This window comes from Anguilla anguilla, chromosome 5, assembly GCF_013347855.1.
Source record: "Anguilla anguilla isolate fAngAng1 chromosome 5, fAngAng1.pri, whole genome shotgun sequence".
Taxonomy (NCBI): Eukaryota; Metazoa; Chordata; class Actinopteri; order Anguilliformes; family Anguillidae; genus Anguilla; species Anguilla anguilla.
Genome location: NC_049205.1, coordinates 20,029,583 through 20,044,858, shown reverse-complemented (window position 1 = coordinate 20,044,858; position 15,276 = coordinate 20,029,583). Strand labels below are relative to the sequence as shown.

The window sequence follows — 15,276 nt, the reverse complement described above, 5'->3', positions numbered from 1 at the left end:
CATTTTTTTCTAATTTGAATACAATTTTCTAAACAATATATTAAAAAAAAAACATGGATTACAACTGGAATGTCAATCAAAATGATTAAATACTAAATAATAATTATATAAAAATAACAACTTAACATAAATGCCCATTGTTGAAGCCTGGTCTGATTGTATAAAAACCCAGACTTCCTGCTTTTTTGTATATAAACATGGGGGGAGGAAACCATTCTGAGTCTTTCTGTGTGCAGTGTTCACTACTTCTCTCCTGGAAGCAATAACATCTCGACAATCTAGCAAAGGCCGCATTCATCAATCATGGACATCAAGGTATGAGCTTGTGTGTGCAAGAGAGCGTGCATACATGTGTGAGAGTTGTGCATACCAGAGACAGGGTGAAAGTGTGTATGTGTGTGTGAAAGAAAGCCTGTGCGTGTTTTTCAGCGTGGAGATGATGTCATTTCCCGTGATGTTATTTGCAGAGCTCCTTTTATCTTTAATAAAAACTCTAAATAAAGTTGTTGCTCAGGGTGTGCATGTGACCTTTCTTTGTACTTTGTACTGTACACACAGAGGGCTCAGTACTGCTCCATCACAGGAATAATTAGCTCTTTGTTCTTTTGAGAATGTATCCCATATCGGTACCATTTTACCACTGAATACACAGCAGTGGGAAAAAAATCTTGCTTTTAATATGCTAATAATGCTAATAAGGTCAGCATTTCTTCAGTGACATCTTCCTGGAAACGGGAGAGACTTGCCTCAAGCCCCCAGTATGAATCCCTTAAGTACCAGTGTAAGCAATCACTGTAATACACAAGACAGACAAACCTCCCCAACTGCGAGTTTCTAATAATTCTTCACATCAATAACCCCTCTCAACTGAATGGTAATGTTTATTTTATTTGCACTTTTCAACAAGAATTCAGTGGATGGAATGAACTTAAAAAAACACACACACACACACACACAAAAACAGACAGAAATCACAGTAGATACAGTACACTTAAACACACTGAAAACAAAAGAGGTCACTTGGAAAGAGGATATTGACAAGGCCACTGTCATACCGTAGGAAAGGAAAGCTTGAACAATGGAAATAAAAGCTTGAGCAATGGCCAGGACAGCGCCCTCTGGTGGCTCTCATCATTGGCACCGCCTGCCACGGACCTGCGGTCCAGCATAATGATAGGGGGAGTGACGCTTCATGAACCTCTTAAATGGGATAATGGGCGTGAATGTTCTGTCAATCATCTTTGTAAGCTTGTTTAAACTGTTCCAAAGGGTATAAATACGACCAATTCATTGAAAGCGAATCTCAGACTCATATTAACCACTCAACTGATGCCGCTTCTCCGTTGCCATCGATTTAGATTTGTTGGAGCAACAAATCCAGCCCAGTTTTCTGGGGTTCATAAAGTTTCACTCCCCCTGTCATTGCTGGGACATCTTACCCAGAAACCTCACCCTCTTGCCACACCCTCACAGGTAAGGGACCCTGCCTACACTTACAACCTACATTTCACCAAACCCAGCCACACCCAGTGATGGAATATACTTTAAATTATCCTTTAATCAATGATAAATGTAAATAAATGTACTCAATTTACTTTAATTTAATAACACTTCAAGCCAGCGGTCTCCAAACTTTCAAATGCCATGACCTACTGAATGAGTGAATATACTGTCTGTGACCACACCCCTTTTTAAAATGCAGCATAATGTTAGTTCAAATATGAGATTGAAATGTTTCAAGCGTCAGAACAACCGATTGTACATTAAAACTAGTGCAACAACTATAACCAGTACTGAATATAACCTAGCCAGTACGAAAATCTATGAAAACAATATAGCAGTGGTCCCCAACCCTGGCCCTGGAGGGTCACAGGGTCTGTTGATTTTCATTCTCATCTTCAATTCCATAACCAGATCAGACCCAAGAACAATGAGAGGAGAGTACTAATCCACAGCTCCAACAGACCAATCAAGTTCTAAAAAATAACAAATACCAACACACGCTACAGCTCTCCAGAACCAGGGTTGAGGACCACTGGTCTATTATATACAGTTATTTCTTTACATTTTGTGACCTGCCTCATCCCCTCTGATAGTTTGGGAACCATTGTCCTCATGAGTAATCAATGCCTAGGTTTGGGTGGGTGTGTCCAGTCTGTTCATCCAATGGGAAACAAGGACCTGAGCTCTCACTATCTCAGAAAGGTCCTCTCTGACTGGCACAGGGGCTGCAGCCTGCACAGAGACTCCACCCAGTACAGTCTGGACACTGCTCAGTCTTTTATGCTATTAATTTGGCATCTGGGAAGTCAGCCCGATGAGAACAGACCAGAATGCTGCACTAGACAAGGCTCTCCTGCAGTAAACAGATTTAGCGCTGACGAATAAATAGCCTCTGCTTGCTCGGCTAAGGTGTTTACGTCTTTTAACCGAATTCCCGGCTCAGACCGCTAGAGAACAACTGGCTTCGTGTTCCTGGGGCCTTCTAAGGTAATGACGCCCTTCCTCCACTGGAATAAAAGAAAATGTAGTGGTCATCTTAATAAAGCTGGCATTGTTACACAGCTCTCTTGATGTCATGCTCTCAGTGCACGTATTTCCCTGCAGAGTATACACAGGGCACGCTGTGGTGTTCGGTTCCTCGTAGAGGGTACTTTTACCATGGAATGCCCCTAAAATGCTGTGCTCAGTGTCCCAAGGGCTCTGTAATGAAGACCCTGCTCAAGGAGAGCTGCTATCCAAACATTTCTTCCTCTGCTCTGCACAGGGAGGTGGGCAAAGCACAAGGAATGGCTCCTGTGTCATATACTGTCTGCAGGCCGAGGACTACAAGTCCCAACAGCGGGATGGCTATAGCTGTCAAGACGTGAAATAGTTATAGGGCCCTACTGAAGGAAGAGCCTCTGCACCCTACACCATCTGCAATGAAAGGACTAGAAGTCCCAGGAGTGAAACAACCACAAGCCCAAGCTGTGAGAGGGCTAAAAATGCTAGCAGTGGGATATCTCAGTTCATACAGTGGGATAGCTCAAGTAATCTCAGGGCCTTGCTGAAGAAAGAGCTTTTGTGTACAATGCTGTCTGCAGTCACAGGACTACAAGTCCCAGAAGCAAGAAGACCACAAGCCCAAACTATAAAATTGTTGCAGTGGGATATCCACAGTCATCTTTGCACTCAAGTGGTTTTGGGGGTCCAACTGCATCCGTAAGGTTACAGAGGTATTCATAAGTCTAGTGGCTTGTGCATCAGCGGGAAGAGAAGACACTCCCATGTGAAACCATGCAGGAAAAAAAGGCACAGTGAACCTGCCTGAAATGCATGGGCGATGCTAGAAGGCAAAACAATTACAAATCTTTGTCAGTTAAACTGCTGTGTTAATTGCAGTTGCACACAGACTCTATTCAATCTTGGAAGTCTTTTCAGTGCTAAAAATGGATCCCCTCATTTCCTGTTCCCAAGCTAAAACATGCAATTATGCGCACACAACGAGGAGGAAATGGAGCTGTTGAAATGACATGCTGAAGCACTGATCCCTCTCCCTCAACACACAGCATTTACCTCCCCCTCCGTTGAGATACTCACTTTTGGATATAAGGAATTCAGCCACTCTTTGAAAACAAAGTAAATATTGTAAATAGTTTTTTAAAAATTACGAACAGAAAGCCAAAGCACTTTAAAAGCAAGCCTTCAAAAGAGCCAATACATTTGGCTTTAAGTTCTTAAACCGTATAGATGTTTTTTAATCTCCATTCCTAAGAGTGGTTGATATGGTGATAACCAGCTGTTTGTTATTTTTTCTTGCACCTCGGTAGAATTGCGAGGGAGTGAAATATTACTCTCCACAACACGCAGTTCTAAATGCTCATTCAGACTGTGCGGATAGTACCTGACCAACACACTGCACCACCTTCTCTCTCTGCACGTTTAATATTAACACACAGCACAAACCTCTTTCTGTACATTTAGCATTGACACACAGTACTGACCTCTCTCTGTACATTTAGCATTAACACACAGCACTGACCTCGCTCTACGTTTAATATTAACACACAGTACTGACCTCTCTCTCTGTGGACATTCAAATATAGCAGAGTGCTTACGCTCCTCCCCTGCGTCTGTGTGGACATTCCACTATAACACACTCATATCTCTCAGTCGAAAAATTCACCACACCATCACCAAAACTGATCACAATGTAGGGAGCATCTAGGGAAATACTCACGTCACGACAATGCCGAACAGACAAACCGCACAATGTAAACAAAACATTGGCCAAAAAAAAGTATTCACAGATAAGGTATTAAGACAGTTGTTTCTGTGAAGATCTGCATGTCTAATTACTGGAGCGAGGCGACGTCAGGAGGGCTTACGTCAGCCCAGACAGTGGGCGGTCACAGGCTCCGGACGCAGGCCACGTCCGGGTTCGAGCCTGCGTCTGCATCCCAGTGCTGCCAAAGTCTTTTAAAAGAGAGGGGCGGGGCGGGGCGGGGCAGGGGGTGGGTGGGGGTGGGGCTAGTAGGGGAAGGGGTGTGGTTAGCAGGTGCAAGGGGGAAGGCTAGATGCTTTGACAGCACTGCATCTTCGCTTTGTTTTCAGTGGGCTGCACTTGGATTGACACCACATTGTTGCTAGGAGACATATCGTTTTCCCGGCGATCGGACATCTGCTTCTGCGACACGATGTGGTAGATTTCTGCAAGAAGGAAGGGGGGGGGGGGCAAGAAGGCGAAGACACGTCACAAAGTGGGCCCAGCGCCACCTGCAGGTTTCCATAATAATGTACTCCAGTTTTACTACCAAATACACAAAAAGGACACATTACCCTGCACAATAAGCAGGTAGAACTTGATTGACTTTTTGCCCTATAGTCACTGGTTAATGACACACACTTAGTTTTGTGACATAACAGCTTTCTGAGAAGGTCAGGCCGCATGCAGTGCATGATGGGAGAGGCACCACACAGACCAGGGTGCCACTACACCAAAAATCATGACAACGATACCCCTTTGCGCAGATCCCAAATCTGGCCAATTCCCACCCGTTCAGATAGTGTGCTATGTAAGGCTCCAGATGTGAGCATCACATAGACTTGGAAAATGGCATAAATGAAGCAAGACACCATTTACAATAACAACTAAGTTCACAACTTAGGCAGCAATAAAGTGACATAATTACACTATATGACGAGAAGTATCTGGACACCCTTTCGTCTGGAGTTGTTTTTCATGGTTTGGGCTAGGCCCCTTTGTTCCAGTGAAGGCACATCTTAATGCTACAGCTTAAAAACACATTCTAGACAATTCATTGTTTCCCACAACAGTTAGGGAAAGGCCCTTTCCTGTTTCAGAACAACAATGGCCCCAGGAGCGACGAGGTCCATATAGAAATTGTTTTGTCAAGAACGGTGTGGAAGAACTCGACTGGGCTGCACAGAGCACCGATCCTCAACCCCATCCAACACCGTTGGGAAGAACTGGAAAGTCAACTGCGAGCCAGGCCTAATCACCCAATCAGTGCCCAGCCTCACTAATACTCTTCTGGCTGAATGGAAGAACATCTCTGCAACAATGCTCCAACATTTTGTATAAAGGCTTCTCAGAAGAGTGGAGGTTGTTATAGAAGTAAAGGGTGTCCATAATTAATGTTATCATATAATCATATTAATGTCCATAATTTTGGATGAAATATTGGATGTCAGATGTTGACATTTGGACATGTAGTCCATCTTGGAAAAAATGCAAAAATGAAGTTGTTCTCCTTAAGTTTGAAATTAAATACTCAGAGATCACATATATAAAGCAGGTAAAACTCCTGGATCATACATTACATTACATTACAGGCATTTAGCAGACGCTCTTATCCAGAGCGACTTACACAACTTTTTACATAGCACTTTACATTGTATCCATTTATACAGCTGGATATATACTGAAGCAATGCAGGTTAAGTACCTTGCTCAAGGGTACAACGGCAGTGTCCTTACCCGGGAATCGAACCTGCGACCTTTCGGTGCCACACTCCGTCCTCCATTCATTACTTGACCATAAGTGTGCAAAATCGATGGTGATATGGATGTTGATGGAACTACTAAAAATCTATGAATCTAGTACCCTGGTGCCTCCAAATCTATTAAAAATGTCTAAATTGTGCATTGCTGTAAATCATAACATAATCATATATTTCACTACAAATCAAATGTTTTGACTCATGAAACTCACTTTTGCATTATTTTCAAACAGGAATTACTATCTATTAGTATAGAGGTCTAGGATATCTAGGAGTGTCCATTATAAAGAATATATTTTTGCCCCTTATGATGGTTTTAGATGAAACACTGATATCACATTGAACAAATTACACAAAAACATTGTGACACAATTTGGTACACATACCTAAATATGTAATCATTCACTTTTGTATGCCTTTCTTTATTCTACAGTATGCAATTGTTTTTTGTTTTTTTTTGTTTTTTGGATGGGACAACATTTAACAAATGTTACTATTCATGATCACTCCAAGGGAAAATTTATGTTCATCTTGCACATATAAGCTCAAAGGGCATGGAACATATTCATTAAAATTTACTAAGTGACAGGTATAGCCCCTGGAGTTACTAATACTCTACATTACAGTATGTACAATAAGATTACAATAATATTCCGCCATCTGAAAAATGTTGGCAATGTTCTAGCTTCACAGTACACTGGTGCATCAAACATAACTGACTGAGCCACCTACCAACATTTACACGATACTATGTGAAATACCAACATCAGAGAATAGCACAAACCTCTTTAAATACACTCAATTTCATTGTTAGTGGTAGCAAAGCAGGCCACTATGCTAACTCCGCCCAAGGTACGTTAACAATGCCTCTATACTAACGTCTACTAATTAGCCCCCAAAACAAGTACGCTCAGCATTATACGTAAAGGCAGTTGTCTATTATGACCAATGCGGATATAACAATATCAAAGATAAAACACAGTGTAAATAATTAAAATGTTACAAGAAGTACTACAAACATCTTCGCCATGTTCATATGTATCCTCTCTAGACTTCATACTTCCTCCTCTTCTTCTGACCTACTCCCCAAATGCATATCTGCATGACAAGAATTTGCTTTAGCCATGCTGATGAATTGGCAAAATTAACAAAAAAAAGTTCATGCAGTTACTTAATTGTTGATATAAATTTCGAATGGGATGTGCCATACACCACTGGAAAGCTTATACTGTCATTTACTAAACAAAATAGTTATCAATCAAATGAAAAAAACACACACACTGGAAAGAGTTACAATGACATAAAAAGCCAGTGGGGTTTTGTGTGCCGCCAATGTAAATGCCTACCCCCGCTTTCTATTTGCAAAGAGAAAGCTCAAGACAACAAATTACTACTGAAAGGGACATCTCTATATGTAAAACCAATGGTAAGATTGTATATTCATTCCATATTTAGTCGCAGATATTGCTAGTAGACTGGCATGGTATAATTACACAAGAATTTATTTTATTTCGTTATTCAGGGAGCAGAATTTTTTTACCACTGTATTGGCATACCTTCAGGCTATCGTTGGCTTTATCTTGTTGCTACAACGAAAAACAAATTTTTGGTGGTGAAAGAATATTGTTATGGACTCAATTTGCATTATAGACGCCACTGTCGAGTGTGTCATACTTCGGGAGTATAGTTGCAGATGAGATTGCGGGGGGATTACAAGCTCTGTATTTGCCATAGTTATAATGTATCGTCTATTAATAAAATTAGAACACAGAGTTTGTCGTTTCCACTCATAGTTTGGAGCACTGAATGCCTGAGCTGAGCAATTTCAGGATGCTGGAATCCAGGCCACTAGGGGGCTTGCATGAAGGGGTTAAAGGTGTTCCTGTGCGTCCACTGGACGGCTCTCCCTGTCGGCTGTATCAGCCAGAGTGGGCTCTGTGCTAGAGGCAGCATTTTAGGCTGAGCTTCCCTTCATTTTTGTGGAATGTAGGTTGGGTGACATGCGCACAGTGAATTACATGCAGCCATCTGTGATCTTAACATCAGTGAATGCGCAGACTTCAGAATGAGGGGATGAGCTCAGCCACAGACTCTGCAGTTTCTCCAGGCCAAGCATGCTAATATGCTGCATGGGAACAACAGTGGTTACGAGACCTTGAGAACTGCCGTTTCAAATCCCAGGGGAAATAATGGTGCTATGCCCTTGAACAAGGTACTCAGCCTGACATGTTTCAGTAAATAACTTGCTGTATGAACAGAATAGAAAAAAATATGTATACACTGTATATGCCGTGTAAGTAACGCTGGAAAATGGCTTTAGGTAATGTTATTTACATCAGTGAACAACGTGACTTAAAACATTTAATCGCTGCCATACAACATGCAATCTGCTTAAGAGAAAAAAATCTCATTACACGCACCTGACAAGATGGTCTGGAAGGCCGTCTCCACGTTGGTGGAATCCAAGGCTGAAGTTTCAAGGAAGGACAAACCGTTCTTCTCTGAAAGACAGATGGATAAGACTATAGGAAGATTGCTGTGTCATAGGTTCGTCTACAGCTGCCTGTCATTTGATTGGGTTTGTTTTAAATTATATTATGGTGCCGTGGAATCCAACATAATGATGGGGAACAACAGTCCCCACAGTAGTAGACACCAGTACCACCACCTCCAATACAACCAATGCCAAATATAAACACCACCAAGATCAACAGCACCACCGGCTAAACAAACCCCAACACTAGCAACAGCAACTCCACAATTGACATCAAGAACCGTGTGCCTGTACACGAGCGTGCCCGCATGCTAGCATGTGCGTGTCCATGTTTGAATGTGCATGTCCACACGTGAACGTGTGCGTGTCTGTGTTCGAGTGTGCGTGTCCACACGTGAACATGTGTGTCTGTGTTCGCATGCGAGTGCCCGCATGCTAGCATGTGCGTATCCATGTTTGAATGTGCGTGTCCACACGAGCACATGTGTGTCCATGTTAAAGTGTGCGTGTCTGTGTTCGAGTGTGCGTGTCCACACGTGAACGCGTGTGTCCGTGCTCAAGTGCGCATGTCCACACGTGAAGGGCCTGTGGGTCCGTGCTGGGGCGTGCGTGCGCACCTGCGAATGCGCGGGCCTCGTCGGTGGGCACGGCCCTCAGGTGGCGCAGGTCGCTCTTGTTGCCCACCAGCATGATGACGATGTTGCTGTCGGCGTGATCCCGCAGCTCCTTCAGCCAGCGCTCCACGTTCTCATAGGTCAGGTGCTTGGCGATGTCATACACCAGCAGTGCCCCAACCGCTCCCCGATAGTACCTGAGCATGTAACACTGCGGTCACACACAGGGCTGCTCGCACAGTTCACTCACAGGGAACACATTCAGGTTACACACTGCGGTCTCACACAGGGCTGCTCACACAATTCACTCACAGGGAACACATTCAGGTTACACACTGCGGTCTCACACAGGGCTGCTCGCACAGTTCACTCACAGGGAACACATTCAGGTTACACACTGCGGTCACACACGAAGAGGGCACGGAAGTTACATACTGCAGTGTTACGGTGGAATCCCCCTGACATCAACCATAACATAAAAAGACACAGTGGCTCTGGTACTTAGGTAAGAAAATGAGCATTTATTAAATAATACATGCAAATCAGGGAAACTGCAAAACAGAAGGAAACTCGACCAAAAGGCAGAGGATTTCAAAAGCAGAAAATAAATGAAAAGGAGAAACACTCCAGTGGGGTGCCTGGCTGCCGAGTAGCAACAAAGTAGCAAGCGCCGCGGGGTAGGAAACGCTGTGCAAGACCACAGGGGGTTACCCACATGTTACACACAGGTTACACACAGGGGTTCACCCACAGGTTACACACATGGAGTCTCACAGGTTACACCGATGGGGTCCCACACAGATTACACACAGCTCACACACATGGGTGACATACACAGGTTACACACAAGGGGTCTCACACAGGTTACACACAAGTATCACAGATGGATAACACACAGCTTACACACATGGGGTCTCACACAGGTATACACATGGGTGACACACACAGGGAGGGGTCTCACAAAGTCTGTCCATTGCTCAAATAGTCAGGCTTCACGTTATCGCATGCAAAAAGAACACTGGTGGAAGAACATTAACTCAGGGTCGCCTCGCATCAGCCAAAGAAGGGGGGACCTAACCCTTGTTACCTGGGTGCCACAGTGATGGCCCGCATCATGTCACATGACAGAAATCAAGCCTATCACACATTCAAATCTTTACTTCCTCTCAGTGAAACAAGCCGTGCGCTAACCTTCCTTTAACAAGATCAGTGCGTCATAGCGGCCTGTATGTAATGATAAGATCACAGCTGAAGGGGGAAGGGTAATGTCAGCAAGTTAAAATTAAGAGAGGACAAACAAGACCTTATCCTGGCCCATAAAATGGCAAAAAAACAAGGGCAAGTACTGCTATGTAAAGTCTTCAAAGTACTATTTTCATAAGGTTTCAAGAGAAGAGACCAGTTCTTACAATCAGAAAAGTGTCAATTAACTGGTGTAATGACAGTATGAGTTGGTTGGGGTGAATGGGCAAATCCCAACAGGGGTAAAAAAACAAATATTGGGTTCAGCCATCCATGTTATACAAAATTATAATATAACTGCAATTACGTTACAGTATCACAAGCAGTCATAACTATGAATACCCAGATCATTGTGCTTCTTTATCATCTTAGTCTAATTGAGTGTGTAAGCACCATGAAAATACCTCATCATGCGCAAGCATAAATTCCCCAGGTTGGATAATGAAAACTGTTTTGCTTTGTACCAATTGTATTGAGTTGAATAAGCATGAAAGAACAGAGTACTCAACAGTCAACAATCTGCATAGATTAACACCAGTGCAAGCTGAATGTGGGCAGAAGGACACAGTGTCAGGCTGAAGCAGAGATAAGAGATACTCACGCCGAGGTAATGGCTCTGTAGCGCTCCTGCCCAGCGGTGTCCCAGATCTGGGCCTTCACAGTCTTCCCATCCACCTGGATGCTGCGGGTGGCAAACTCCACACCGATGGTGCTCTTGCTCTCCAGGTTAAACTCGTTCCGTGTGAAACGCGAGAGCAGGTTACTCTTTCCCACACCCGAGTCTCCAATCAGCACCACTGCAATGGCCAAAGGACAGAGTTGCTACTACTTCCCTAAGGTTTTTTTATATATTTTAAGTCCCAGGAAAAAAGACAAACTTAGGTGTTAAAAGGACTACAAACATAAGCAGCAAGAAAACTATAACTACCAGCAGTGTGAGGGCTACAGTGTCAGCAGAGTACTACTGGCCCCAGTCCTAAGGTGAGATGATGAAAGTGGCAAATGCTCTAAAGTACTTTTAACTCTCTACTGTACAGTCACATGGGCCTTTCCCAGACGGAAGACACTCCCATGTGACTCTGCTGAAAAAGGCACATTGAAACTGCCTGAAATGCATGGGAGATGAAAAACCACCCCTTTATAATTTCACACTCAATAACTGTTCACTCACATAACAAAATGGTACCAAGAGTACAATTCAGCTGTACTGGGGTAGCCCAGATGAACAGCCTTGAAGCCCAGGTTCTTTAGTGGGAAAAAAAACATGGGAAGTAATGCCAAAAATCACATGTGAGACTGAGTTTGCTCAGGAGGACTTTCAATGTTATCATAGAAGAGATGCCTTTACTCACAATTAGCTAGATATAACAACATTTTTCCTTTAGCTCTTGGCTTATAAACCAGCAATAGTCCATCAATCAACAAGCAATACAAAAATACAATATTGGCCACATAATGCAAAATGCAATCCTGCTGGCATCAATTCTTTTTATATTACTATATATTTATATATTATCAATTCAGTCTCAGCTACACTATTCACCAAGGATTTAGAAGTTAATAAACATGCAAAAGTACAAACAACCACCAAGCGCAATAAATAATATTTGGAGACTTCGTATTGCTTCATATCTAGTATAATTCTTTTTACTTGACGTTTGTGTTGTCTGGAACTAGCCTACCATTCAGATATGTATACAAAACACACAGACTCTCATTTAATTTTCAGCACAAGCTGGTTTAGTAGTAGATGCTATACAGACTTCCTCAAACACTACCAACATGTCATGGCTTTACACTGCTGGCAGATTGATGTTCTTCTAACCCTGTTAGTTTAAAAATGACCCTAATTTGTGTACGGGCAGCAATACATAAATAGAATTCACAACGGGAAGAGGAACCTTTCGAAAACAGCTTGTGCTGTACAAGCCTGAATCTGAGCACAAATCTGACAAGCCAACTTGAATTTGCACATACGAAATCTCTAGGTTGACTTATCAAGAAACACACAAACATATGCGCACACTGTAGTGAAAGAATACAAATGCTTTCACTGATTGACATTTGTTTCCATTCATTGTTGAATAGTCTACATTTGGCACTGCACAACAATGGAGCCATAGTTCTCTCTCAGGCAAAAGGACTTGGATGCACAACCAGACAGCAACTGATAGAATATGTTACTCCTCTTGTAACAAACTGCTACAACTTCCTTAATGGGGTTTTTGGTAGGCTGTATGGGATAGAGCAAAAAGCAAATGCAAACAAAACCTGAAAATAAATAAAAGCACATGATAGTGTCATTTAAATATAAGACTGACCTTACCGAGACCATGATACGTATACAATATTGAAGCAATGTTGTCAATAAACAGTGTTTAATACGTACCCACCAGGTGATTTATTACTGAATTATTATTTGTATACAGCTGACTTACGTATCGATAAAAATTACGGAAAGGAAAATATTTACACTTTTTACAACTGTAACATTGTAACGCTTCTGGAAGACAGGGCGGCCATGGTAATTCAAGAGCATTGATGTTCTACAAGAAATTTTAAAAGACTAGCTAAGGTGACAATAAATACTCCCTAAACAAAAACTAACAACACAGCAGTGGTTGTTTTCAGGGCGTGCGAGATTCCCATGTTTGAGATCAAATAAAAGAACAGTAGCTGGGAAAACAAATATATATAAAGGCTGATTCCACAGTCGGCCGTAGGAGGAAGATAACACATCCCTTGCTTTGTTTAGAAACGCTAAAGAAAACTGGCTAGCATGATCCCTTTTTCTTTTGAAATCCGAGAGTCGATAGAAGCGACATCGCAGCTACAAGCTTGAGACTGTAAACATGCTAACTAGCTAACGTAGCTAATTGCGCATTCACAAATTTTCATCGACACATTCTACGCAATATAATTGATTGGTTATGGCTATACCTCATACGTAGCAACCTAGCAATATCACCTAACTGTCACTCGCCGCGTCCCCATCCATACTGATCATTTATTCATTTTCGATATGACTAACTAGCAAAGCTAGCTAGCAAATCGCATATCTATCCTCTATGTTTCATTTAGCAAGCTAGCTATGTAGCAATGTCACAAGACATCAGACATGAATAACGTTAACCAGACATTGTTAGCCGACCAGAGTTAATATAGCAAATAATGTATTTAACCTTACCTTTAAACAAGTAATCGTATTCATCGTCTCTGGTGCCCATCTTCCTCTAACGTATATAGCTAGAAGAAATACAACGGTAGGAAACTAGGCTAATAAATGAAGACTCGCTGATAGTACAATTGCAAGACAAAGACAAGAGGCGCATTCAACTAGCTGGACATGGGTGGGAATACTGCAGAAGCTAGCTAGCTGTGTAGTTTTCGAGGAGCTTCCTGAACCTGGAAATTTACGACTTCCTATTTCAGCTTTTCAAAATAAAAGTAGTTGTACTCCAGTTAAATGATGCCCTTTCTTAACATTCTAAAATAATTTTAATTTACATACATAAATGTGGCAGATGTTACATAAAAACCAAATGTTACATTAAAAAACCGTCATTTCTTAATTTAGATCACAAAAATCTATATAAATGTAAACATAACCAGTGGCGGTTGGTGATTGGAAAATTGGTCCGGTGAAAAATTTCCACTTTAACTGTTGCAAGCAGTTTTCATTTTCCTTGATTATCAATACCACGATTGATTTTCAAAATACTCAAAATAATTCTCAAAATGCATTAGATATAGCCAGTTCTTCTTAAATATACAATTAGGCAAACAATAAAATTATTTTCATTTACATTCCCTGCTGCGCCTGTAACAACTTTTTGACTAGGCTACTGTAGCTAGCCTGCAATGCCACATTTCTAAATGAATGTTAGCTAGCCCTATTGATTCTCTACCGTCATACAAACAATTAGTAGGTCTGTTGTGTACAATAGCCCATTAAAAAAACTTCCATTTAAAAATATGACTTAAATATGACATACACTTTCATTTATTTGTCATTCATAAAGGAAAAGGAAAAATGATTGAATCCATACTTATGTGTTTCTTTCAGAATGTAGGTTATGTATGTTTGCATGCATTTATGTGTATTGATGTCTGTAATAGCCTACATTTATATATGAATTACTATTATTACTTACTCATAACAAACACAGTGAAAATGAATGATATCTGATGGAAAATGCATTTGTAACGTACAAAAATGGCAAGTTACTCACACATACAAAGTACTGTCTATAAGTCATTCATTCAAACTGACAAAATCTAGGCCTGCCATTAAATTAATCCAAGTTACAAGAAACAATCTTGACTATCTTACCTCACACAAATTGAACAAGCTGAATTCCAAAGCAATGCTACCCAGTGTTTCCTAAATTGTTTCAAGTAACTTAGCCCTGTGTTTTATTAATCTTGCCATTTGACAATGTGGTTATTCAAACTTTGTGTCGCATCAAAGTGTCAAATAACAAAATTGCCTTATGCAAGACATTTAAGTGAATGTGTAAAACTGCTGATGAATATCTACAGAAAGCATATACCACCAGAAAGAAAATGTTTAAACTTGTGTTGTCAAGTTCATTTTACAAAATGTACAAGTTCTTGTATATTTGCATACATACATACATACATACATACATACATACATACATGCATACATATATAGAATACTTCATTATCCCCATGGAGACATTTGCCTTGTAGCACATTCCATTCACATTTACAAACAGACATTTATATCAAGAAACATACAATCATTCACGGTACAGAAAGGCTGGGTGGATAAATACATAAATACATATAAAACTTAGACATATTGAGGGCTATTAAATCAATCTAGACTCTTACAAACCTGTCCACACACAGATTTGCCCCATTAATGTAGGCTACTGTACGCTTGTACACACAG

At 41.4% G+C, this 15,276-nt stretch overlaps 1 protein-coding gene across 1 annotated transcript; it reads right to left on the bottom strand.

Moving 5' to 3' along the window:
- Nucleotides 1-863: 863 nt before the first annotated feature.
- On the bottom strand, nucleotides 864-13,744 carry rab11a (RAB11a, member RAS oncogene family). Its single transcript, XM_035417818.1, has 5 exons — nucleotides 13,543-13,744; nucleotides 10,957-11,152; nucleotides 9,117-9,310; nucleotides 8,426-8,506; nucleotides 864-4,692 (listed from the first exon to the last, which is right to left on the bottom strand). The coding sequence occupies exons 1-5, from the start codon at nucleotides 13,580-13,582 to the stop codon at nucleotides 4,556-4,558; spliced, it is 648 nt and encodes a 215-aa protein (XP_035273709.1). The 5' UTR covers nucleotides 13,583-13,744; the 3' UTR covers nucleotides 864-4,555.
- Nucleotides 13,745-15,276: the final 1,532 nt, after the last annotated feature.

Coding starts and splice junctions, on each gene's coding strand:
- rab11a (XM_035417818.1), bottom strand. CDS start 13,582: ATGGGCACCAGAGACGATGAATACGATTACTTGTTTAAAG. Junction 9,311..10,956: donor TACAGAGCCATTACCTCGGC/GTGAGTATCTCT, acceptor TTACATGCTCAG/GTACTATCGGGGAGCGGTTG. Junction 4,693..8,425: donor CTTCCAGACCATCTTGTCAG/GTGCGTGTAATG, acceptor TCCTTCTTGCAG/AAATCTACCACATCGTGTCG.